The sequence below is a fragment of the Colletotrichum chrysophilum genome (genome assembly GCF_026319265.1).
Source record: "Colletotrichum chrysophilum strain AFK26 chromosome Unknown scaffold_298, whole genome shotgun sequence".
NCBI lineage: Eukaryota > Fungi > Ascomycota > Sordariomycetes > Glomerellales > Glomerellaceae > Colletotrichum > Colletotrichum chrysophilum.
In genome coordinates, this window is record NW_026517585.1 from 4,010 (window position 1) to 28,802 (window position 24,793).

The following is a 24,793-nucleotide window of genomic DNA, read 5'->3' on the forward strand; positions in this document are numbered from 1 at the left end:
TTCAGCATGCCTTGATAGTTGCGTTCTCACTGTATGGGAGATCTCCAACCTCACCACCTAGGTGGGCTACTCAATTTTCCTATTTCCTATTCCATTGTCATCATTTTTATACGTTTCTCTTGTTGGTTATTCGCTCATTTCACATATTTGTATTGATCTTCGTGTCTTCCCAAGGAAATCACAAGCCTTTGACGGAGGTGAGATACTTGGCAAATTTGGGCTTCGAGGTCGATAGTCGATACAAGGAACATACAAAGTGTGCCCCACGTTGTAAAAAAGCCAAAGTCTCCTTCTAAGGATCATGCGTATGCCAGTGACACCATCTCAGTGTGCATTCGATGGAGAGTTTAGAGTCACGTCTTTCTCCCCTTCTAAGTTTTCTTCTTCGCAGTTTGCCGCCTGGAGGCGCACCTCGTTGACTGCCGTATGACTACCCCACAACGATCGGCGGATATCGGCGGTTCCCGCGAACTCAGAAAAAGCGGCATGAAAACGGCGTTGCGTCATTCTACGTGCTTCGTCCCCAAAAGTAGCCGAATTATCCAAAAACATGCTTGATTCGTTTCGTACGTAAGTTCACGACTCTCAAAGACGCCATGACGGAACCTGTGGATACTCCACCTATCCGAGCAGTCTTAGCCGAGAAGGCATGGTTTGGATTCGACCTTGATGACACTCTGCATGAATTCCGACGCGCATCTGCGGCTGCAACCGCAAAGACACTTGAGGCAATATCTCAGCAGTATGGACAACCTGCGAATGCCTTGCAGGAAGAGTACTCAAACATTCTCCGCGACAAAACGTTAAACGCCTTCTCCGACGGCAAGACCTCATTTGAGTACAGACGAGAGCGTTTCACAATCTTGTTAGAGCGCTTCTCCCTCGCCCAAGACGTTGACTTTATCGATCGGCTCCTTGGCATATACGAAGATACTTTGACACATTCATTGCAACTCAAAGACGGGGCTTTGTGCCTTTTTGCAACTTTGAGAAAGAAGGGCAAGAAGGTGGCCGTCATCACTGAGGGGCCACAAGATGCACAAGAAAGGACGGTGAAACAGCTTGGCTTAGCGGGACATGTCGACTTCCTAGCTACCACCAACTTCTTCCGAGTTTCCAAGACTGAGGGTCTGTTCCCAAGAATTTTGGAGCACCTAGGCATCCAACCTTCGGACATGGTTTACATCGGAGATAACCCAGTCCGAGATACCGTGCCAGCGAGGGAAGCGGGTATCTTTGCTATTCATTACAACGAGCAGGCAGAAACCTCTTTGGAGGGGTCGTCGCCACAGGTGAAATCGTTGGCAGAGGTCGAGGGCCTTCTGTGATATAGCCTCATAGACCTTCTAGGATCTTGGAATATTCGAAGAATGAGGAATCTCGTGCACATTGACCATTTTCCTCCATTGAAACACATGGCAACTAGCTTTTGTGGCTTGTGTTGAGTTATAACGCCCCCTCAATGAAGCTGTCCAGAAACGCAAAATCGAGGTTCTCAAAGTCCCAGTCGACCTCGGCGGAGCTGTTTCTCAGCAACCGCGATACATGTATGTCAACTCTGTCAAGGACGTCGGATGGGTCCTCAACAGCTACCGGCATGATCTGTACCACGTTGGGGTCACCCCAATCTTCTGGCCTGCGATCGCATCCGCATCCATTTCCTAGGTCTTTATGTTGGCAATCGCCCGTTTTCTCTCGGTCTGGACCAGATTTCAATGGCATTGGTGTGTTGGGGGTTTCGTTTTGGATCTGTATGGTCGGCAGATGAGGCAAACAGATTTCCAAAACGGTGTTGTTATGCGTCAAAGCCGCATGGCTTCCGAAGTCTTCCCCACGCTTTCGTATTTCTGGCGAGAATACAACAGTGTACCTTCCTCCCGACATGGCATCTTCATCAATAGCCAGGAGATACCGAAGTAAGGTAGTCACCCGCTTAGCAATTGCATCGTCGTTTATATCAACAACCCCCTGCATGATCGCCAGGGTTTGCTCCAAAAGCCCTCGATCACTCAGTCGTTGATGTGCTGTAAATGAGAAAGAGTCTTGGGCTACTGCGCAGCGACTACCACCGTTTAGATAGGCCAGTAAGAGGGTTGTGCAGGGTATGAAGGTGACTAGGTCTATGCCTCGGCAGTAGTAGCGCGTTGTCTGAGATGCGCGAAAGGACACATATCTGGAGAGAATCTCGCGACTTGCTGCAATGGCGACCATTTTATTATGGTAGTTCTCTTTCCGGGTAGTTGAATCGAACATATGAGGCAGATGCAGTTGCAGAAGGATATGGTAGTACATGAAATGGTTGTTGAATCGCAGAATTTCGCGAACCTTATCCGACTGGCTAGTGCACGAGATCAAGTTCGGTGATACCCAGAACTGAGGCGGCATCGCGGCGGAAGCATCCTGCAATAACTTGTCTACTTCTTTAGTGAGATTGGCATCATGTAGTTCGGAGGCGCTTCGTTGTAATAACCGTCCGCATGCTACGCAGCACAGGCGTAGCATGCGTTCAAGAGGCGAGCACTTTTCGAGAGCCTGGGGAGTGGCGAAGGTATCCTGAGCCGAGCTCTGCGGTAGACCAAGCATCAGAGCGATGTAACGGTCAAACTGGACGATTCGAAACCACATATCGTCTGGGTCGACGGAGAATCCAGACAAAGACACGGGCGCAATGCCACGATCGAGACCCAGCATTTGCGCAATAGTTACGGCTCTGCGGGCGGCCAGCCAAGACTGACGAAGATCGCCGGTGTAGTTTTTGAAGAGAGCTTCGAGAAGAATACACTCGATCCCTTCGAGGGAGGCGACCAACTCATCATTAATTGTAACCAGGTCGTGAGCTGTCGTCACAGCACGGAACATGGCCACTTGGTAGGGGGTGCTGAGGCTGTCGAGTTGATGTGAAGAAGACTCCGGAATTCCTTGAAGGAAAGTCGCCAGTACCAAGAGTTTGCGTGCCACCAGTGTAGGATGGGATCCCTCTGCCGGTAATTGCAGTAAGACTTTTAGCGACGGAAGGGCTGAGCTATTTGAGTCCGCTCTGGCGCATGTGACTGCGCGGATAACCTGAGATGTCTCTACTGGCATACCCAGCAGAATATCCATATCTCTTTTGCAGGGCCAAGCAGCCAAAAGACGTTGCGACAAAGCACCGTGCAACACTGGGTGGCCATTCCCCGAGAGTTCTTCGCTCTGGTTTGTGGCTATCTGATATAAAACTCTGTTGCATGGGTTTTCTTGAGAAATTAACTAAATTCCTGTCAACATGGCTATGTAGTATTGAGGTATATCCGGACAACCCACTTGTGAGACGGGCTGTGAAGGAGGTGTCGAGATTTCGACACCAGAAGGTTCAACCAGTGATTCCTCACTGTCTGACCTGTTTCTGTTGCTCCATTGGTGTAATTCTGCTGCAAGGCTTTTCGGACTTGGACCTAGATGGCCATGTTGACGAGCAGCAGCTTTGAGTAGCTGAGTCACTAGGGCTTCGACATGACCCAGCCTGTCCACGATATGCTTGTTGCTTCCAGGAGGAGGGGGCTGGTCGGTGACCTCCTGGCTGACACAGTCGACTCCACGGCGCTTGCAACTATCACAAGTCTCCGGAGTATCGGCGGAGAAGGTGCATCGGGCCTTGCGTCGCTTGCAGTCCCAGCAGCTTTGAGTGCCTTTCCGCAATTTCCGGCGCTTCGGAGTTGGGCCGGTAGAGTCGGCCAATGAGGAGGGTCGCCGTGGGACAGTACTTTGCTCCATTGTCCAAGTAATCGGTGAAACCGACATAAGGACTGAAATCGATAGTATCGACGCAATGATCCGTGAAGATGAGAAGACATCCCTGAGTAGTCCTTTGTCTGCCTAATGCATGTCAGAATTAGTCATCAAGTCCTAGACCGGGGCCGTTCCGCCGGTATTTCGGCGGTGGAATTAAGCCCCGGGAATACCGCCCGCAGCGGGGCCACATTGGAGCTCCGGCGAAGCGGCCATCGGCACATTAGTCCACGGGATGGTGACCGTATTATCGGCGGAAGCAGTGATCTCTTGCGTCCGGCAGCACCATAGAAGGGGTTCGCGAGCCTGTGTATAAGTACAAGCCAATTCGCTCCGTGTCTTCAACCAGAGGACAATCAACATCAGGAGAAGCCCAAAATCCCAGGTACCCATTTTCACAAACGAAACCAAAGCCAAGAAGTCAAAATGGTCAAGATTGCAATCGTTGGCGGCTCTAGCAGTATGTTGTCGAGCCGTCTCAGGCTGAATAGGCTGACACATGAATCCCAGACGTTGGATCAGAGGTCCATGATGCCTTGGTGGCCAGAGGAAAACATGAGATCATTCTCCTTTCAAGGAAGGTTAGGTCTTTGTCGTCCAAAAGTTTCGTATCGCTCATGTTTCTAGGATGCACCCGCCCAAAAGCTCGCCCCGGGAGTTCAATGGGTCAAGACAAATTATGAGATCGCTCATCTGACCAAGATTATTGGTGGTGTAGAGACGGTGCTTTCCTTCGTCTCTGGTCCAGCGGATCCGACGAACACCTCTCAGAGTGACACGCAGAAGAACTTGATTGATGCGTGCATCCAAGCTGGAGTCAAGCGCTTCGCTCCCAGCGAGTGGGCTACGTAAGTTCATAGCCACTCTAGTTGGATGTTTTCTTACGATATTGTTCTCCAGGTCCAAGTTCGACCACTTGTTCTGGTATTCTTTCAAGCAAGTCACCCGTGACTACCTCGCAGAGGTGAACAAGAAGAAGAAGGTCCGTATTCTCCCAGGTGTCATCCTAAAAGTCTCGACTCACAAAATGCAGGTCCTTGAATATTGTCTCTTCCAGCCGGGCTTGTTCACGAACTACCTGACCTACCCGTTCAGCTCTTCCAAGCATGTCACTCAATTGGAGACCCCTGTCGACTTCAATCAGTGTCGCGCGCTGGTGGTCGACGGAGGTGAAGACGTCCCCCTGACCTTTACCATAGCTCAGGATCTTGCCAGAGTCGTCGCTTTAGCTGTGGAATATGAGGGAGAGTGGCCTCATGTGGGTGGCATCAAGGGCTCCGAGATCACCATGGGCCAACTGATCGCGCTCGGCGAAAGAATTCGTGGTTAGTTCTCGTCCTACCAGACTCGGTGGTTACTTCCATGTTGATTTTGTGATCAGGCAAGCCATTTGCTGTTGAGAAGTTGAAGAAGGAGGACCTTGAGGCTGGCAAAGTCACATCTTCGTGGACGCTTGAAGTGAAGCACCCGTCAATCCCTCCGGAGACTCGGAAGGCCGTCGCTTCTAGCCTGCTTTCTGGCATTTTGCTCGGCTTTTCGGCTGGATGCTTCAACACCTCTTCTGAGTGGAACCAACTTCTGCCCGACTTCAAGTTCACTCCGCCGGAGGAGTTCCTGTCCCAGGCGTGGAAATCAATCGATGCTGGTGAGGACGTCGTCTTTGATAAGTATTGAAATTTTTAAATCTCTGGTCACTAGGTGAGGTCTGACTTCTACACCTCGCTTGGTGTTTTCATCAGTTTTGTCAAGAGATATTCACTCATAGTATTTTCGCATGTTTGTATGCTGTCTGGTCCTCGGACATTGCGTCTTTGTCCGCTCCGGTAGTCTTACAAATCCACCTGGTTAAACTGTATTCATCAATATCTTTGTCTGAACTCAGAAAGTCCATCGTAGACAAGCTAAGAATCCAAATTTGGTAAAACTCGTTGATGAGGATCATTAGACTCATCCTATACCGACCGAGCCAATAATGACGGGCAACGGATTACTAAAAGGTAATTGTCGTAGACTTGGGTAAACGTTATGTGATTTACACCAAATGCGCGACCGGCTCCGCGTTCCAGCCCCTCATATGCCCGTGTGGCTTATTACAAATCCAGCACATCACATCATCGCTAGTACAACGACGTTTCGCCATGCAGACGGCCAGAGATCAGTACTTATAAAATAAAGGGCATTGCTTGATGCACAACCTCATTCTTCGCCAAGACGTCACCTCAATCTCAAAACTTATCTATCGCAGCTTAAAATGGCACCAATTCGCGTCGGCATCATCGGCCTCTCCGCCAGCGCCAAAACCGCTTGGGCTTCTCGCGCCCATCTCCCATACCTCCTCTCCCCTCTCGGTCGCTCCAAGTACCAAATCACAGCCCTCCTCAACTCTTCCGTTGATGCCGCCAACCGTGCAATCAAGGCGTACGATCTGCCCGCCGAGACAAAAGCGTACGGCAACCCAGAGGATCTGGCTGCCGACCCAAACGTCGACCTCGTCGTCGTCTCAGTGCGAGTCGACTTGCACCACGACACGGCGCTTCCCAGCGTCAAGGCCGGCAAGGATGTCTACATCGAATGGCCACTTGCACAGGATGCGAAGCATGCCAAAGTACTCGCCGATGCTGCCAAAAATGCTTGTGGCAAGACCTTGGTTGGCATTCAAGGTCGAACGGTACCTCTTTATCACAAGATCGGCGACCTCTTGCGGGAGGGACGCATCGGCAAGGTCTTGAGCAGCGAGGTTAAGGCGGCAGGTGGCTTGATCGACCGCGCTGTCGTTCCAATTGACCTGAAATATTTCACCGACAAGAGCATCGGAGGAAACATCTTCACCATTGGCTTCGGTCATTGTAAGTTTTCATGAATCTGCCTATTCCGGAACAGAGTTGCTGACAGTCATCACAGTATTTGACCAGGTCCAGCATGTCTTGGGAGATGCATCAAACTTCAAATCCCATCTGCAGATCCAGCGTCCTGATGTGAAGATCAAGGACGCTAAGACGGGAGAAATTGTCGAGACGGTCAAGTCCAACGTACCGGATCTCGTCATCGCCGCTGGTACTCTTCCATCATCAGACATCGTCTCTGAGGACGCCACACTTCTTCTCAGATACCGTAAAGGTCAAGCCTTCAAGGGCGATGCGCCTCTGGTCTGGACCATCAATGGCGAAAAGGGTGAGATCAAATTAACTTCAAATGTGAGCACGGCACTGCAGGCATTCGCGGACCCCAAAGATATCCGGATCGAGGTGCACGAGTTTGAAAAGGATGAGATCGAGGAGGTTACCTGGGGCTGGGGCGATTGGGAGTCTGAGTTGCCCTTACCATCAAGGATCATCGGCGCAGTCTATGAGGCGCATGCACAGGGTGAAACCAAGGATATCGCAACTTTTGAGGATGCGTTGAAGAGGCACCAACAGCTCGAAGAAATCTTCCCGCTGGCTGATTAGGTTCCTCATTTACTTTGCCATAACGGAGTTGAATTTATGATAACTAATCTCATGTTCTCAAGCTAATAGTGACTTCAATGGTGAGATGGGCGGACAACAGTGGGTTTGGCGAACCAAATGCTTGGTGGCACCGCTCACGATTCACAAGATTCACACGAAATTGCCACATGCAATGTGAATTGAGAAATTTGCCTTGACGAACCAGTTTCAGTGTTAGGCTGACGCCTGTAGACGCCTCAGCGCATCTGACTCACTCGGCGGCGGCGCTAGCTGTGGTAAGGCAGTCAGCAAGAACACCATAAAAGCCGGACAATTATCTTCTGAGTTTTCTCTCGTCTCAGTAAAACAAATACATATGAACCGTTGAAAATTACCGTTCAAAGCCATCATGGAGACTACACCAATTTACTTCTGGCGGGAAACCGGCCATGAAGGCTATCTTTCCCAATGGTGGATGGACCACCCATTCACCCTGGAGTCCCCTGACTCTTCACCAATCACTTTCAAAACAGCAGAACATTACATGATGCACGGAAAAGCCATACTATTCAATGATCCTAAAGTCGCCCTCACGATCCTCAAAGCGGATCATCCTAGAAAGGTCAAGGCATTAGGGCGCAAGGTTTCCGGCTTCGATGAGGCTATTTGGAACGAGAACCGCGAGCGAATCGTTCGGGAGGGAAGCCTGCTCAAATTTCGAAGTAGTCCCGAGCTCAAGGAGAAGTTGCTGGCGACGGGTGAGCGTGAGCTGGTGGAGGCGAGCCCGATGGATCGCATCTGGGGTATTGGGTACAGCCCTGAGAAGGCACCGGCGTCAGATCGGAGTCGATGGGGTTTGAATTTGCTCGGGAAGTTGTTGATGGAGGTTAGGGCGCAGTTGAGAGAGGAGGAGGAAGGTGATCCTGAATGGACCAAAGTGTGACTGGGAGTGGAAGGCTCACGTCGTTGTCCCTATTGTCGCCTATCCCTACTACCCGCCCGAATAGCAAAACTTCTTTGTTCAAGCAATGAATGTGAGCTGTAAACGAGTCCGATGCGCCTTTCATAAATGGCTTTCATCTCGGGCTCATGTTGCTATCTCGCGTGCGGCTTCTCCCCAAGTCTCATACGTCTTGCCATTTAGTACTACTAGGTAGGACTTAGAATACAATCCAGAGCCTGAAACCGACAGAGAACATACATCGCAGTAGCCCAGAAGTCTGAGAGAACTTAGTAGTTCCTCTTCTCTGAATTTTGTGAAGTAACAGCATCATCCTTGCCACCAATGGGTCGCCTCAAACTTCCCCGTCTTACACATCTCCTCCCAAGCCGTTCTCCCCTCTGCCTCCTCTCTCTCACCTGCCTCTCCATGTTGCTCCTTCCCACATTGCACCTGCTCATGTACACAACCCAAACATAACCCCGTCAACGACTCCCTCCTCCATTTATTCAATTTCGTCCGCATATCCTGCTTATACCACGGCAAATCACCATGACACCCGCCCGCGGCGTCTGGGTTGTACATCTTCCGCAACCCGCTGATCGACTCAAATGCCGCCGGCAAGATCCCCACCGCCCTACACAGAGCGTCGTTGATGGACATGTACTTGAACCCGGTCGCGAAGGTCTTGCGGTCCAGCGCCTGTAGCCGCTGGCAGATGTACTGCAGGTCGGGGGTTCCTGGCAGCGGCGGGACATAGACTCGTGAGCCGAACCAGTTGCGTTTGTATTGAAGACGGGGGCGGATGTTCCAGGGCAGGGATACGGGCTCGTATATGCGTTCATTGATGGCGGTCCAAAGGGAGAGGCGGAGGTTGTTCCTATGTCTTTCGAGGTCGTCTGAGTTTGGACATGAGTTGTCAGTCGATTGCAATGGGCCCCCATCTCAAAGCTGTTGACAGTCAAAGAAGGAGATAAGACACCAGAAAACTCACACGTAAGTCTCCAAGCAAGAACCTCCTCAGGGCCATCCCGCCCATCAACCAGCCCCTCAAACCCTCCCACCGTACTCGTAACCAACAACCTCGTGAGCTCCTCAAACACCGGCTCGCACTTGAACCAATACGCAGCCAACAACATATCTCCCCTCCGGAACCCGATGCACCCATCCCTCGCCGCGTTCTTGATTGCCTCCAACTTATCCGCCCTCAGCCAGTGCCGCACCGCGAGGCCCATTGCCGCCGTGCAGTCATACTTATCCGCCGCAACAGCCACCTTCAACACCTCGTCGTCAGACAAGTCGCACACGGCGTCGTCGATGCGACTGTGCAGCACGCGGCATATCGTCTCGATCGCCTGGGGGTCGTCTTCGGGGAGAGTGACGTGCGCTGGGGAGTCGGGGGTAGCGAAGAGCACGGCGGCGGGCTCGGTGTAGGTTGAAGATGTGGGTTGCAAGAGGCACTTGAAGACGGGGGAGGCGTCGGCGAGGATGAGAGCATGGACGCGGATGGGTTGGAGGTCTGGGCCGACGAGGAGGATGACTTCGCCGTTGGGAGCGATTTCGGGTCGTGGTGTCGGTGGAGGGTTGCAGGTTTGGTTATGAGGTTCTTTCGAGTTGGAAGTACTATGAACTGTGAGATGCCCTACTTCTCCGTGAATCAATTGTTCGAAGTAACATACCATGAGCTTAGAGATGGAGCTTTAGATGGGATGCTTGTCTGGTCGGAGTTGGTCTCCGAAGCTGATCTGCGTTCCATACTTGCGCCAGAAATTGATTTGAAAATGTGCACTGGTGATCCAAACTGCCAACTTAGCTGTTATATTCGAATCAAAGAGTAGGACATGGGACGCGACTGTTTTTCTTTTACTAAATTCCACCACGCTCAATCAAATGCATAGGACTTGAATCGCCAACCCGGCGTTTTGGTGGCGGAGGCTCCGCGGCACCCTGGCCGTAGGACTGCGCGAAGGATCAGGACCTGCCCATGGCCCCGTATAAGAAGATGAAAGAGAAATACGGCTGCCTGGCTGCTCAATCTATCGGTTCCTGAGATTTTGAAAGCTTAAGTCCTGCCAAGGCCTCAGCCTCGAACTTGCCTTGCCTGCAAAACCGATCACGGCGTTCGGACGTTTTCAGGACTTGTGAATATTTCAGATGATAGCGCCACAGCGAAGTACACTCGCCCATGACATCTTCATCAATTGTGACGACACACTCAACAGAAGAGGCGCTTTGAACCGAAATTGGGGCATTAGGATATTGAAAAACGTTGTTCATCTTGAGCCGTGGACATCGGCCAGCAAATACGCCCTCACAAGCCTGACGTCAGGCATGCAGCTCAACGCCCTTCTCACCTCTTCGTCTTCGACATCGATACCATCTTTTGGTCCCGTCTTTGTCTTCGCCATAACCCATCCTCTCGCAACCTCACTCATCCAGCTCCCCTCCAACCCCCTCATCCACTTCTCCCCCCTCTCTTCCACCGCTGTTGCCGTCTTCTTCTCCCTCGCCCACCCCTCAATATCAAACTCGCAAAAGAAAGGACACCGCCAATGCTCCCCCAACGCCCCCTTAAACCTCCCAATCTCCCCGGCATCCTCCAGATCCAGGATCGCAACGGTATCAACGCTCCCAAACACCCCCCTCACCACATTCGCGTCCCACGCGCACCGGCTTGCCACAGTCGTGTCGAACTTGAGGCTAACCCTCCTCAACCCTGCCGCCTCCTCAAACAACCTCTTGAACCACGTCGCTTCCGCCCTCGGCGCAAGAACATGCCTCGCCCTGCCCACAAGCTCCCTTACACCCTTCGGCTCGTCCCGCTCCAGACTAACCCACCTCTCAAGCTCCAGCACATCCCGCCGCCCGTCGAACCAGCTCCAGCACCGCCTCACCGCCTCGCCCTTCCCGCACGCCGTGACCGAGACCATACCGCCCCCGTGCGCTACCGCGACAGCCCTCCCCTCGCGGCACGTCTCCGCGACGGCGGGCGACCGCAGAGTCGGTATGAACCCGCCCCGGCCCCGCCGCAACCGCAGCGCCCGCACCGGTATTGCGAGCTCCCAGATGCGGTGCCTGATTTCCGGCGGGAGCCGTCTGAACTGCGGAAAGCCACTCGTCTCTTCTTCTGATGATGATGATATTGGTGGCGGGTGCGCGAGCACCATCTTCTCCACGGCGTCGACGCGCCTCTCGAGAACCCTCTGCGAGCGCGCAATCTTCTCCAGCAGCTCGATCGTGCGAAGCTGCAGGTCTCGCGTCGACATGTCTGAGAGATGAGCCGAGAGCTCGTGGTAATGCGATGCTTCGTACATCGCTCTCGCAAGATGTGGCTGTTCGGAGGCAGCTGTTGGCCCAGGTCTTTTTATCAATCTTTGTTTGAATTAGGTTGACATTGCGAACGTCGGCGACTTGTAACTAGAACGGCGATGGAAAGGAAAAGGTTCAGCCGATCAATGAGAAACAACGTGAAAAAAGGAAGGGCATGATGTTGAGATAACAGGGCGAACAGCTGAGAACGCCGAGCAGCGCCCGGGAGCGGCGGGGCCCAAAAGGTATTTCACTTTCATCGCCGTGTCCCAAAAATAACAACACCGAGAATAAAAATCAAGACCAAACCCCCTCATTCCCGAAAATTCAGCCCGATGATTGTCTTGGCTTGGCCAGGGAAGAGGAGACAAAAAAGTCATCTGTTGTGTGGTTGGGTTGACTGACTGGTTGTGCGGTGACTGACGGCCGGGTTTGTCATTCTGCCACCGCATGCACGTCCTGTAACTAAGCATCTTGGTAAGCAGTAAATAATAGGTGCAAGGCACCGCGCACCGGCACCGTCTGATTGCGCGCTGGGCCTGCGGGACCCCGCCATTGGGCCAAGTCTATTCAGGGCGGCGGCCAACGCCGCGCTGATTGGGCGCGCCGGGGACGTCCCCTCCTCCGGGCCACACGGAAAGCCAAAGGTAAAAGAACCCAGCCCAACCCCCCTTGTTCACGGAGTCGGGGGTTGTTGAGGTACGGACGGTAAGGTACTTCACGAGGGGTGGAGGGGGAGCCGGAGGGAGGGAGGGGGAGGGGAAGCACCGGAAGCAATGATCTCATCCAATTGTGTGATAAAGCGTGTGGTTTACATTGGGCAAAATCAGTTTTATAGCTTGAAGTCGGCGTTGCTTTTCTCCCAGCCCTTGACCGTCTCGTCCTGATCGGCGACCTTTTCCACGAGTCTCAGCTTGAGGTTCCGGTTCCGCTCCGTGCAGAGCTCGTATGTCGTGCTCAGATTGAAGAGGAGGGTGTGCGACGAGTAGCCGTCTCCGACCATGTCTTCGAGGGATGCGCGCGCCTGCAGAGTGATATTCCAGTCAGCACTTTGTCAGTATGCACGATAACGTAGGAAGGGGGAAGCAGCAATAAATATGAAAATGGAGTTTGTCGACGGACCTCTGTCAGTTTGCCCGTGTAGAGCAGGCACACCGCCATGTTGACGCCAATCATCTCGTCCATGACTTGCTCCTTCAACCCCCGCCACGACTGCAGCGCCGCCTCGTACTCGCCGTCGGCCATCTGGCACAGCGCCGCGACGACCTGCTCCGCGTGCCTGCCATCGTCGTCGCCGCCCGCGTCCTGCACGCTCCGGCGCGCCGCGTCCACGTCGCCGAGGTGCAGCCACATGAGCGCGCGCGAGAGCGCCATCTTGCCGTCGCCGCGGTCCCTCAGCGCGGCGAGGTGGTGCGCCGCGCCCGCGAGGTCGTCCATCTCGATGAGCGCGCCGGCGACGCTGATCCCAAGATCGTGAAGGCGGGCCTTCCAGAGCTCGCTGGCCGAGTTGTCGTGCCGCGCGGCCGCCTTGGAGATCTGCTCGCGGGCCTCGCGGGCGAGGTCGTGGTAGGCCATGACGGAGCGCCGGGGGTCGCCGAAGCCGAGGGCCTGCAGGCGGATGTTGAGCACGCGCAGCTCCCACGGCACGAGGTGCTCGCCGGTGGTCTCGTCGATGTAGACGCCGGCGTTGAGGTCCTCGAGGGCGCGGACCTCCTGCGCCGCGACGGAGGTGGCGTCGATGAGCGTCAGGCAGGCGAGGCGGGTGTAGAGCAGGGTGAAGATGCGCTGGTGGTCTGAGGGGTCTACGCGGGGGCGCGCCGGGCCGCCGGTTCCGGTGAGCTCCTGGACGGCGGCGATGGCGGCGGCGCGGAAGTGGCCCATGGCCAGGAGGTCGTCGAGCGAGGCATCGGGGGTGGGCTGCTTTGGGGAGGTCTTGAAGGCGACGGGGATGTTGATGGGGTTGATGCTGTGGTAGATCTCGGGGCGGAGGAGGAAGCCGAAGTCCTTGGTTACGGTGGTCTTGACTGGAGGTACGGGGGAATGGATAGGTGCTGGGGATTTGACGCCTGATACCGGGCGTTGAGTCGGTTCTTCTGATGCGCCAGCCTTTGGCGACAAGGGATCGTTGAGAGGGGTACTGAGAGGTGTCAGTGCAGCCATAGAGAACTGGATAGGATTTCTCACTCGTCCAGATCTAGAGGACCCTTAGTTGAAGATCGTGGGCGAACCGCTGTGAATGTTAGCAAGATGAACCGATCAATACGGCGATGACGACTTCATGTGTATGAGTGGACACCCATGAGATTGGAATGTCGGAAATGATGCGGAAAATATCTACGGTGGTCGCGGCGCAAGTAAACGACTTAGACAAACTCACGTCTCGTTACTGATATGTTGCGGCCATGGCCACGATTTATCGGAGGTTGGCTCATGTTGTCTACCTCGACGCCTCGATGGTGTCTTGATGCAGATTCATGTCCAAGTGCTTGAAGGTTACTGGCAAGAGGTACAACAAGAGATGTCACAGGGTCCGTGCTGAGGTGGGAGGTGCCAGAGTGGCGGGAAATCCCCGGCTAATCTGCCCCGAGTACGGTGCTCACCAGCGACTTGGATTTTCAACTCAGCACATTTCACAGCACATCATGCATTCACGTTGGGACAATAAGCGTGTGGCGGCAATTCTCTATTAGCCGGTGATATCTAAACCGAAAGGCAGAGCTTTTGACCAATCCTCATATCTAAATTTCCATCAGATATTCATTCTCTAACCCTTGGCAGCACCAGCCTTGATAAGCAGAATATCGCCGTCCTCCACAACGTAGTCCTTGCCCTTCATCATAACCTTGCCCTTGGCCTTGACCTCAGCTTCACTGCCGAGCTCCTTAAGGGTGCTGAAGTTGTAGACGAGGGCCTGGATGAACGTCTTCTCGAAATCCGTGTGGATGACACCGGCGGCTTGCGGCGCCTTGGTGCCGTTACGGATGGTCCACTGGCGAACCTCATCGGTACCAGTGGTGAAGAAGCTGCCAAGGTTCAGGGCCTTGCGCATCTGCAGAATGATCTTGGGCAGAGAAGACTCGGCACCGACAGCCTTCTGCTCCGCGAGGGACTCAGCCTCGGTCTCGTAGCGGGTCAAGCGCTCCTCGAAAGAGACGGAGATGGGAATGATGGGGTCGCCGTTGGCGTGCTCCTTGACCCACTCAACGATCTTGGGAAGGTGCTTGTTCTTCTTGCGAATGAAGTCCTTCTCAGACAGGTTGACCAGGTATACGACCGGCTTAGCAGTAAGGAGGAACAGAGGGTTGATGACCTCGACCTAGAGATATTGTCAGAACTGGTTTTGCGACAAGAGTGCGAAACATGAAAGTAGTGACAAGGTGCAAAATCAGAACGGTTTCTTGTCTCAGTATGCCTTTGGCATTCGAAGAGCTGGGTTTAAATAGTCGGGCCTTGGGCCCTTGATCATCATTTAAGGCAGAGGGTCGAGTGGAAGAATGAAAAATGCGGCTTACCTCCTTGGGGCCCCAGGTGCCCTTGCGGACCTCGTTACCGGCCTTCAGGTGCTCGATAATCTTCTCCATGGTAGCCTGCTCCTCCATGGCCTTCTTGTGCTCGAGGCCCTTGCCACCAGAACGAGTCTTCTTCTTCTGGTTCTCGAGAGCCTTCTCAGCGAACTCGATATCCTTCAAACGCAGCTCATCGCTGATGATGTCGAGGTCTCGGGTGGGGTTGACGTCACCCTCAACGTGGATAATCTCGGCATCGTCGAAGCAACGAACGACCTGGAAGATGGCGTCGACGGCGCGGATGTGGGACAAGAAGGAGTTACCCAGACCAGCACCGGTGGAGGCACCGCGGGTCAGACCGGCAATATCGTAGACGGTCAAGTTGGCGGGGACGCGAGACTTGGGGTTGTACTTTTCGCAAAGCCAGTCATAGCGGTCGTCAGGGACGATGACGCGAGCCTCCTCAGGATCGATGGTGGCATAGGGAAAGTTGGCGGGGTTGCCAAGGTTGCACTTGGTAATGGCCTGGAAGAGGGTGGACTTTCCGACGTTTGCAAGGCCAACCTGAAGAGAGGGGTCAGCCTGATCCCGCACAGGTTCTAAGGCGTAGCACCCACAATTCCACTCTTCAGGTTGTTACCGGGCCTGCCCAGGAGAATCTTCTCTTCCACGACCTGCTTCTTGGGAGGCATTTTGATCCGGCGGCTCTTGGCGTACTGACGAGTGGGTGTGTATAGTACGGTGCACGTGAGCGCTGCAGTCGCTAGAAGATTGCGACTGCGAAAGGCAGAACTAGCTGCGCGGGGGAGCAAAGAGGTGGAGGGAGAAGCGAAAGAAGAGGTGAAGACGATGAAGGACGTCGTTTTGGCGACTATCGGCCGCGACCAGCCTCAATCGCGTACGGATTGCCCGCGGGGGTAGTGGGAGAATAGGCGGTAGAGAGAAGAGAGGAAGAAGGAGGGAGAAAGCGTGAAGCTGTTGATGCTGAGAGAAAAAATAGTCGTCGCGCGGGCGGCTGTGGCCTGGTTAGATGAATTTTAATGTGCCCCACCAAAAACGGGGCGGAGGGGGTTGAGAGCAAAAACCTGACAAAAGCTGGATGGAATTGGAAGGCGGGAGGGTTCGGCGCGGCGGCGGAACAAAAGCCCGGGTCAAAATATTCGAATAGAACCTGGAAGTGGGGCATAGGTCCGTCATGCCGTGTACGGATACCAGGTACCTCAGCATGTGCTTAGGTAAGGCATTAGCTGGGGTGCAAGGAATGCTGAGGTAATAATCCAGGTCGCGTGCAGCTCCTCCATCCTGCCCCGAAAAGGAAGCTTCAGGTCGGTGTTCCAGAGCTGTGCTGCTGCTGCTGAAGGAAGACGCGGGGCTGGTTTTGGGCAGGGATGCTGTCTGGCCGCTGACCTCATTCCCCGGCGTCTCATTGGGTCGCATTGCTCTTAGCCCGCTTGCGGCGCAGAGTGACTTGTTCGGGCCGTGCAATGCCACGCATTTACTGCGCTAAAACAGCTCGTCTTCAAGTACCTCGCTTGCTGTCACCGCGCAGAATGCCTGCTTGCCTGCATGCACTTCGGACTTTCAGTTCGTAAGGTGGGCTTCCTCGGTGCCGTCCGGGTGCCTAGGTAGGTACGGATAGTGCAGACGTGATTCACTGATGACTGCTGCCCCCGGGCAAAGTCAGGTCACCTAGGCTTCCAAGTTAGCATTGCCAGTCAGCCAGCGCCGGTTCAGTTACACCTCCCAACTTACCTCGCTGACGCCCGCATCTGCGCCGAGCACCGCCCGAGCCAGGCCCAAGGTTACCAGCTGCGACATGCCTTGCGGCCTTTCGTCGACGACTGCATTGTGTGCGCTGCTTGTTTCCCCCTTCGCCAATTCCCTCAGCCTGCACCTTTCAACTCGCCGGAACTGCTTCTTTCACTTGTGAAACGGCTTCAATCTTTATCCCGGAGCTTCGACGTGTATATTTAACCCAATCTGTGGTCTGCTCTGCCTTCCGCCTCCGTTTCGTCCTGCTCTGCCGTCGCCCCTCCTCCTACGACTCGCGCTGCTGTAGTACGACGTAATACACCAACTTTCAACCGCCTACAACGCCGCCTTCAAGGTCGCCAGCCGAAGATGCCTCGTCGTTCGAGCAATCACCGCTCAACCTTGTCGCTTCAAAAGACGGAAGTCACAATCCACGTCTACGATCTGCTTCCTGTAAGTTGATGGACCCACCACCTGCCGATCACCGTGTGTCGGCATCGCTAACAATGCCCTGCAGCCAGGAAGACTCTCTTCGGTTCTCTGGACGGTTGGCGCCTCGCTGCTGCACTCGGGCGTTGTGATCAATGGCAAGGAATACGCATACGGCGGTCACGAAAGGCGCGGCATCACCGGAGTGTACTGGACGAAGCCCAAGACCGAGCCCCCCGGCGGCACCTTCAAGTCGGAAATTCTCCACGGTTTCACCTTTGCGACCCAGGCCGAAATCGACGCGATTCTCGAAGAGGCGTCAAAGGACTTCCTCGGAACCTCATACAACCTCTTGACCAAGAATTGCAACCACTTCACGTCGTATCTGTGTAAGAAGCTGACCGGTCGACCCGGTCCCGGCTGGCTGAACCGAGCGGCAAGCATCGGAGTCGCATTGCCCTGCGTCGTCCCCCGGGACTGGATCGACCCACCCGAATACGATACCGCCGACGGCGCGCTTTTAGAGGAGGAGGACGACCATGCTCACGAGGGCTCTAGGATGCTCAAGCAGTCGCCTCCGAGATTCCTGACCGAGAATTCCAAGAATTCCGGAGATGCCGACTGGGACAGCGAAGAGGAGCGCCGGCGGGGCGGCAACGGGAAGGGCAAGAAGGCTGTCCGCGACACCGGTGGTCGCAATTTACCTGCTGCAGAAAGAGCGCCAGACCAGAAGAAGTAGAACGGCTAAAGGTCATGTTGTATGAGGGAAAGACGGGATCATGGTTCGGCGTTGTAGGCGGGCGTTTTGTTTGAGCGGCGTATAGCACTTGATACCATAGGAGTTGGAGACATTTGCATCTTGAACCACAGAATGCAGGGAAAGTTGCTCGTTGTGATATATGATACAGCCGTACACGTATTGTACATGCATGTAGTTGGCGTCTGTTCGCCTCTTCCTCCGCTGCTGCTCCTCTAGACACGCCTGGGCTTCTGACTCCTTGTTCCACCAAACTTCAACCTGGTCGAATCTGCCACACGAACAACCTTCTGGCGCCAAATCTTGCCCTCGGGGGCCATGAGAACCTTCACGGCTGCTTCTCTTCCCTGGCCGAATCCTCTCAACACAACCTCGAGCTTGTTGATCTTCTTGTGCCATCCCATGTAGCTCAGTCTCTCCAGAACGTACTTCGTCAATTGGTATGCCGCATCGTAGGATTTCCTCTTGGACTTCTTGAAGCCAATGTTGCCTGTCGACATGGAGATGATGGCGCCGCGGTCGGGCTTCGTGACGGTGACGTGTGTGTTGTGCTTGTGCGAGAGAATGTGCATGTGGAACGGTTCGAGGCGGTCCTCCTGCTCCTCCATCAGGTTGTCGAGAGCGCCCAGACCAGACTTGCCGTTCGAGGCGCGGTTGAGGGTGTCGAAGAGCAGGCTCTGGGACAGGTTACCGGGGGTCGAGGCAGTCTTTGGTTGCTCTGCTGGAGTCTGGAAGGCGGCCGGTGCGGCCCTCGAGCTACCATACATGGCATTGAGGAGGTCCTGGCCTCCCTTCTTCGCATCGGAAGGTTCGTCGGCGCGGGGCGCCGTGGTCTGGGAGAAGGATCGGAGGAAGGGCGACATTCGGGTCACCGTCGCGGGACGGGCGGCGGCATTATTCTGGAAGAGCGACCTCGCCAGGAGGCGGGTCGATGGTGCGGAACTCATCGCTGTGCGTGTTCGCCTTCCGTTCGGTGGGAGGGCGGCGGCGGGGGGTGGTTTGACGACACTGACGACGGCCCGTGAAGTTTTTGGACGGGCAAAATTGACAGCTCGAATTCGCAAAGTCTGGAGGCATTCGCCCGTTCTGATTGGCCGTGTGCCCGCCGGGTTGTCTTCGGTTGAACAGGGGCCCAGATTTTTTCCGCGCTCCGCCTTCAACCGAAATCGCAGAGCTTCCATCCCAATTCTGGGCCCCGACTAGTCCCTCGTTGCCCGCGAGCCAAAATTTCTCTGCTGCCAGCCCGTCCCTCCTCCGCCCGCTGCCGCAAATCGTCATCTACACCTTTTCGCCGCCCTGTCCCTCCCTCTCTTTTTTCTTCCGCCTTTGCTTATCGTCGGGAGGCGGTAAGCTTGGAATTTTTCAACATGAACTCCCTCGTGCAGTCGGCGAGGAGAAATCCTCAGAGTGCATCTCTTGTTAGAGCTTCAGCGCGGGCGGCACACAACCACGGCAGGACGCCCTCGTATCGCCGGTTACTCTCGACAGACCTCAGCGGCAACGCTGCGCTGGCCTTTTCACGACAACAATCCGCCCTCCGACCTACACCCCTGCGATCACAGTTCCTCCCCGAAGATGTGCGATCCATCTCGAGTTCGATGCAATCCCGCTCTTTCCACTTGACGGCCGGACAGCTCCAGAAACAGCAGACCGAGAAGCCCAAGACGCCCGAGGAAAGCGCAAAGGCCGAGGAGACCAAGCCCGAGGACGCCGAGTCCGAGGCCAAGGAGGAGTCGACCGAGAAGAAGCAAGAGGAGGGCGAGAAGACCGAGGGTCAAGAGGAGGCCAAGGAGGGTGAGCAGGGCGACAAGAAGCAGAAGAAGGAGGATGCCCCGCCCCCGCCACCCCACGGTGACAAGACGCCATGGCAGGTTTTCACGGAGACTATGCAGGCCGAGTTCAGCAAGTCCAAGGAGTGGAACGAGTCGACGAAGGCGCTGTCTGGTGAGATCCAGGACTTTACCGAGAGCGAGCGCGTGAGGAAAGCCCGCGAGGCCTACGAGAAGTCCACCGGAGCTCTGTCTTCGGCCGCTAGTAGCGCTGTCAAGACTACGGCTGGTGCGATCGGAAAGGGTGCCGCATGGACGTGGGATACCACTGCCATGAAGGGCGTCCGCAAGGTCGCCAACGTTACCGGAGACGCTCTCGACAAGGCGACGAAGCCCCTTCGTGAGACCGAGGCGTACAAGAACGTTAAGGATGTTATCGACGATGGCAGCAGTTCGCGCTACGGTGGCTGGGTCGAAAAGGAGGAGCGCAGGAAGAAGCGCGAAGCCGAGCAGGCCAAGCACGGCAAGCCCGTGATCATGGAGGAGGACCCCAAGTAAGTTGTCAGCCTCCGCTGAACCCGGAACTTTACTGACAGCTACAAGCGCCGGCACCAACGTTACCCTGCACAAGGACGCCGCCTGGAAGGAGGCCTGGAACGAGTTCAAGGACGGCAACAAGTTCGCCCAGGGTTTCTTCAACGCCGGCAAAGTCTACCGCGAGTCCGACAACCCCCTCATCGAGACGGCGCGCCTGGTCACGGACAAGATTGGCGGCTTCTTCGCCGAGAACGAGACAGCGCAGGTCATCAAGAAGTTCCGCTCCATGGACCCCAACTTCCAGACGGAGCCCTTCCTCAAGGAGCTCCGCGAGTACATTCTCCCCGAGGTCCTCGACGCCTACGTCAAGGGCGACGTCCCGACCCTCAAGCTGTGGCTCTCCGAGGCGCAGTACTCCGTCTACGAGGCCCTGACCAAGCAGTACCTGCAGGCCGGTCTCAAGTCCGACGGCAAGATCCTTGACATCCGCCACGTCGACATTGTGCGCGCGCGCATGCTCGACCCCGGTGAGATCCCCGTCTTCGTCATCACCTGCAGGACGCAGGAGGTGCACGTCTACCGCAATGCCAAGAGCGGCGAGCTCGCGGCCGGTATGGAGGATAAGGTCCAGCTCGTTACGTACGCCATCGGCATCACCCGCGTGCCGGACGACGTCAGCAACCCCGAGACTAGAGGATGGCGTCTCATTGAGATGCAGAAGAGCGGAAAGGACTACTACTAAAGGAACATCCAAACAAAAACCCAAAATTACTTCCCTCCTACTTTTTACATCTTACATCAATAAGATGGTATGTTTTCACGCACGCGGGGCACGGGCGAGAGAGAGGATTCCGGTTGGATGAATGAATGAATGAAGACCCCCCTCCCCTCCTCCTCCCATGCACACACCCTCGACAAACCCCCTTTTTATACAAAGCCACCGAAAAAGTGTTTTTACTACCTGTACAAAAGATTAGAACGGGAGGGGCATATGGGACTGGCGAACTTTTGGGCGACTTGCGTGGCGCCGGAACGAGAGAAACAAAAAACCAACACCGCTCTTGAAGGCTTTTTACGTGTACGTGTAGAAGATGAAGGAAAAAAGGCCTGTTCTGCGAGAGAGGCCGAGTTGACATATTTGACATGTAATATTACGAAGACTGAATGTCCTCAGCCACAAATTCCTGCCATCCTTGGACCTTGACTGTGGGTGAACTTGGGCCACTAATGTCTACCCTACCTCTTGCCTCGTCTGTTTAGCACTGACTGGTCTGCGAGCCGTGGTCTGCCTCGCTGGCCGCTGCGACCTGCCCCTGTGGTTGTCACAACGCATTGGGAGATCAGCTCGACACACGACTGGCCGGTATGACAAGAGCTGCTGACTGGCTGTAAGACAAGTCTGGCCGCATCCAAAAGCCTTGTTGGGCAAACTGGTAAGTGCCAAGATGTACTTGCAGATTTCGAGGCAGCCTGGTTCCCAGCCCAACTTCAGAGAAACATCCACATCTCTGTGACTTTCGCAACACCACGTATCCAATCCATGGATCCCGGCACAGCTCTCGCGGTCGTCGGCCTTTTGCTCCAGGTTCTGATAGGGATCAAGGAGTATTATAAATCTTGGAAGGACTGCGATAACGGTGTCAAACAATTCATGGACGCACTCCAGCGGGCGGAGAAGGTGCTGGCACGCCTTCACACGACGCTGAAGAGGCCACATCTCGAAGACGCTATCGTGCCGACAATCCGTGACGCGCGTGACGATATGGAGGATCATATGGAAGCGATGCTTAGGAAGTTCAAGAACGACGGTTCTCCTTCGACCATGATGCAAACCCTGAAGCAATTGGGGCGCCGGGCTTGCTACCCCTTCCGCAAGAGCACCATCTCAAGATTCATGGAGATTATTGAGGACGTCACCGGCAAGCTCAGACTTGCAATTGAACTGCTTTCATTGTGAGTTCCAGGCTTTTCGCCAGCGTCAACCGGCGAGTACCCAGTTTAATTAAGTTAGGGATACGATCGCAAGCAGCCAAGGTCAACTGCAACTTTTACAGAATGACATCTCGACCATCGACCTGAAGATAGATGATGCGCAGAGAGGTAATCACTCAGAAACTTTCAGTAGGCCCAGGAGCTAATGTCTTTCTCAGTTTCCAAGGAAAAAAAGATTTTGGACTGGCTCGCACTGCCAAACTATGACACTTCACATAATCTGGCAAGTGCCATGCGCAGCCCAGGTAGCGGATCTTGGTTCATCTACAGCGAAGACTTCAAGACTTGGTTTACGCAGCCAAACTCCCGTTTATGGCTTCATGGTGGAGGTAAGCTGAAGGGTGTCTATAAGACAATTGGGAGGCTGGAGAATAAAACTGACGTCCTCTTAGCTGGTCTGGGAAAGACAGTCCTGTGGTTGGTAATCCTTCTTGTTTTCAGACCCGTCCTAAAGCTAAGAGAGTGACATTTCTTCCATCATAGACTCCATCAATAGACGGATAGTGAGCGACGACCTGAAAGCGCGCCTTGCCTACCACTACTTTTCTTTCGATAATGACGCAACACACCAAATCGACACGTTGGTCCGCTCGTTGTTGCGCCAGCTGTTTGGCAACGCGATGCCGTCAGAAATTCGAATTGTACTCACGTTCATTCCCAATGAACGCTTCCTCACGTGAGCTTAAAGCCATGCTGATCTTGCTTCTGCAAGGGAAAGAGATGATATCCCGTAGAATGCCTCCTGCTACAGATGCTAGGGCAAGAGAGATATTATTGGTGTTTGATGGCTTGGACGAACTTCCTTACGGCTGTTGTCGAGATTCGATGTTCGGCCTGGTTCGAGAAATGGTAGAGGTCGGGCCGTCTGGTCACGTTCACATCCTCATGACAAGTCGATATGAAAGGGACATCACAATCAACTTTCCCGTCACGCAGGGCTGGAGCCGCTCCAGCATGAACCAAGCCTGCATTGTGTCGGACATCAAGGCTTACACTACCAGTCAGATATCTAATCATGCTGGTTTGAAGTCACTGCCAGACCAGACGAAGGACGAAATAGTACACAAGTTGGCTTCTCAGTCTCAGGAATGTGAGTCCGCTCGTCTTCGCACGAAACATAAGCAGTGATAGTTAAGAAAGGTGTAATCTTAGGTTCAGATGGACGGCGCTGCAAATGGACTGTCTTCAAACGCTGAAAATTTTTGACCCCTCCGATATGAGACAAATTTTGAATAGCCTCCCGCAAGACTTGTATGGGACTTACGATCGCATTCTTGGTCGACGGGACATTCTTTACACGAAGGAAGCAGTCACAGCTCTACAGTGGCTGTGTTTCGCCTCGAAACCTATGTTTGTGGAGGAAATCGCAGAGGCCAGCGTCATAGATCCAGCGCACATGACTCCGGTTGATCCCGATCGAAGAAGATCCCCGAACTCTATCGTAGAGGTTCTTTCGGGACTTGTTACTGTACAGCCTGGTCTACCGGAAAGTCAAGCAATACCACCCAAGAAACACATCCTCTCCATCGCTCATTTCTCTGTCAAGGAATATCTCCTAGCCGACCGACAATTCTCCGTTCAGGTCTCGTACTTACCACTTGAGGCGGAGCTATCTCATTCCAAGATTGTCGAAAGTTGCATGGCCTATATACGGCACTCATATCAAATTTCCATTCAACCTTGGGCTACTTCTTCGCTTCCACTAATGCTATATGCCTGCAATTTTTGGGTCATGCATCTTGAATCGGGGCAGCACTCCCAACGGGCTATTAAGACTATAGCTACTCTCATGAAGTCCCCAGCCATATGTCGTCACTGGTGTCGTCACTGGATTTGGAACCTGAACTTCCATCAGCCACACGACCGCGACTTTTACCCACTTCGCGGAGCGACGGCTTAATTTGATACAGAATCGTTTCGATCATTCGTTCTTTTCACCATAGCTTGGCGAAGAAATCTTTCTTCAATCTGTACCGTGCAATAACGCCTACTACGCGATATCTCGTGGGCTTGTCGACTTAGTAGAGGCTCTACTATAAGGAGACTTTTCACCCGATTTTCATACAGAAGCACCTCACGATTCCCTAGTCTCTCTCGCAATCATGACGGGCAAGGTCAAAATGGTAGAAGTCATGTTAAGATGAGGGGTCTCGTTCAAAGACTGCTTGGATTGGCTCTAAAACGAGGTCAAGGAGACGTAATCAAGGAGCTTTTTTACTGATACTGCGATGTCACCTTTGAGTACATCATTGATGAGGAGTGGCACTGGGACGCAAACGTTTTGAGTCATCAAAGGGCTCGTTTGAGAACTCCCAACGATACTGTTATTATTATTCATGCCATTGAAAAGGTCTCACACCCTTAGTGGGATAAAGATCGTGAGGAGAAGATGTGGGCTCTTGTTGATTGTTACGACCCGTTATGCAGGATAACAGTTAACCGACCCACTTGGGCATCAAGCGGCTAGGACAGGACATTTGTATTGCAGGATCACGGGAACAACAGGGACTCGCTCGGAAACGGAAGAACTATGGTACAAGTCACGTGACGATAAGATAACGATCATATTGGATCAATATGATCCAACACGACTTGGGGGCCGAATGATCATT

General features: G+C 54.0%; 11 protein-coding genes across 11 annotated transcripts; 7 read left to right on the forward strand and 4 right to left on the reverse strand.

The window, feature by feature from the left end:
- Positions 1-596: 596 nt before the first annotated feature.
- Positions 597-1,328, forward strand: COL26b_014129 (uncharacterized protein; the record flags this gene model as incomplete). Its single annotated transcript, XM_053186707.1, has 1 exon — positions 597-1,328. The coding sequence occupies one exon, from the start codon at positions 597-599 to the stop codon at positions 1,326-1,328; it is 732 nt and encodes a 243-aa protein (XP_053029338.1).
- Positions 1,329-4,191: 2,863 nt separating this feature from the next.
- COL26b_014130 (uncharacterized protein) lies at positions 4,192-5,439 on the forward strand (the record flags this gene model as incomplete). Its single annotated transcript, XM_053186708.1, has 5 exons — positions 4,192-4,225; positions 4,276-4,289; positions 4,393-4,613; positions 4,666-5,090; positions 5,147-5,439. 5 exons carry the CDS (start codon positions 4,192-4,194, stop codon positions 5,437-5,439), a joined length of 987 nt encoding a protein of 328 aa, XP_053029339.1.
- A 577-nt stretch (positions 5,440-6,016) lies between these two features.
- Positions 6,017-7,211, forward strand: COL26b_014131 (uncharacterized protein; the record flags this gene model as incomplete). The annotated part of the gene is made up of 2 exons (XM_053186709.1): positions 6,017-6,611; positions 6,667-7,211. The coding sequence occupies 2 exons, from the start codon at positions 6,017-6,019 to the stop codon at positions 7,209-7,211; spliced, it is 1,140 nt and encodes a 379-aa protein (XP_053029340.1).
- Positions 7,212-7,599: 388 nt separating this feature from the next.
- On the forward strand, positions 7,600-8,197 carry COL26b_014132 (uncharacterized protein; the record flags this gene model as incomplete). Its single annotated transcript, XM_053186710.1, has 2 exons — positions 7,600-8,076; positions 8,129-8,197. The coding sequence occupies 2 exons, from the start codon at positions 7,600-7,602 to the stop codon at positions 8,195-8,197; spliced, it is 546 nt and encodes a 181-aa protein (XP_053029341.1).
- A 438-nt stretch (positions 8,198-8,635) lies between these two features.
- On the reverse strand, positions 8,636-9,886 carry COL26b_014133 (uncharacterized protein; the record flags this gene model as incomplete). The annotated part of the gene is made up of 4 exons (XM_053186711.1): positions 8,636-8,658; positions 8,682-9,029; positions 9,125-9,753; positions 9,810-9,886. The coding sequence occupies 4 exons, from the start codon at positions 9,884-9,886 to the stop codon at positions 8,636-8,638; spliced, it is 1,077 nt and encodes a 358-aa protein (XP_053029342.1).
- Positions 9,887-12,271: 2,385 nt separating this feature from the next.
- COL26b_014134 (uncharacterized protein) lies at positions 12,272-13,599 on the reverse strand (the record flags this gene model as incomplete). Its single annotated transcript, XM_053186712.1, has 2 exons — positions 12,272-12,463; positions 12,562-13,599. The coding sequence occupies 2 exons, from the start codon at positions 13,597-13,599 to the stop codon at positions 12,272-12,274; spliced, it is 1,230 nt and encodes a 409-aa protein (XP_053029343.1).
- Positions 13,600-14,203: 604 nt separating this feature from the next.
- OLA1 (Obg-like ATPase) lies at positions 14,204-15,637 on the reverse strand (the record flags this gene model as incomplete). The annotated part of the gene is made up of 3 exons (XM_053186713.1): positions 14,204-14,755; positions 14,952-15,509; positions 15,563-15,637. The coding sequence occupies 3 exons, from the start codon at positions 15,635-15,637 to the stop codon at positions 14,204-14,206; spliced, it is 1,185 nt and encodes a 394-aa protein (XP_053029344.1).
- Positions 15,638-17,066: 1,429 nt separating this feature from the next.
- COL26b_014136 (uncharacterized protein) lies at positions 17,067-17,865 on the forward strand (the record flags this gene model as incomplete). The annotated part of the gene is made up of 2 exons (XM_053186714.1): positions 17,067-17,150; positions 17,215-17,865. The coding sequence occupies 2 exons, from the start codon at positions 17,067-17,069 to the stop codon at positions 17,863-17,865; spliced, it is 735 nt and encodes a 244-aa protein (XP_053029345.1).
- A 233-nt stretch (positions 17,866-18,098) lies between these two features.
- On the reverse strand, positions 18,099-18,830 carry COL26b_014137 (uncharacterized protein; the record flags this gene model as incomplete). The annotated part of the gene is made up of 1 exon (XM_053186715.1): positions 18,099-18,830. The coding sequence occupies one exon, from the start codon at positions 18,828-18,830 to the stop codon at positions 18,099-18,101; it is 732 nt and encodes a 243-aa protein (XP_053029346.1).
- A 420-nt stretch (positions 18,831-19,250) lies between these two features.
- COL26b_014138 (uncharacterized protein) lies at positions 19,251-20,931 on the forward strand (the record flags this gene model as incomplete). The annotated part of the gene is made up of 2 exons (XM_053186716.1): positions 19,251-20,206; positions 20,256-20,931. 2 exons carry the CDS (start codon positions 19,251-19,253, stop codon positions 20,929-20,931), a joined length of 1,632 nt encoding a protein of 543 aa, XP_053029347.1.
- A 798-nt stretch (positions 20,932-21,729) lies between these two features.
- COL26b_014139 (uncharacterized protein) lies at positions 21,730-22,146 on the forward strand (the record flags this gene model as incomplete). The annotated part of the gene is made up of 1 exon (XM_053186717.1): positions 21,730-22,146. One exon carries the CDS (start codon positions 21,730-21,732, stop codon positions 22,144-22,146), a length of 417 nt encoding a protein of 138 aa, XP_053029348.1.
- Positions 22,147-24,793: the final 2,647 nt, after the last annotated feature.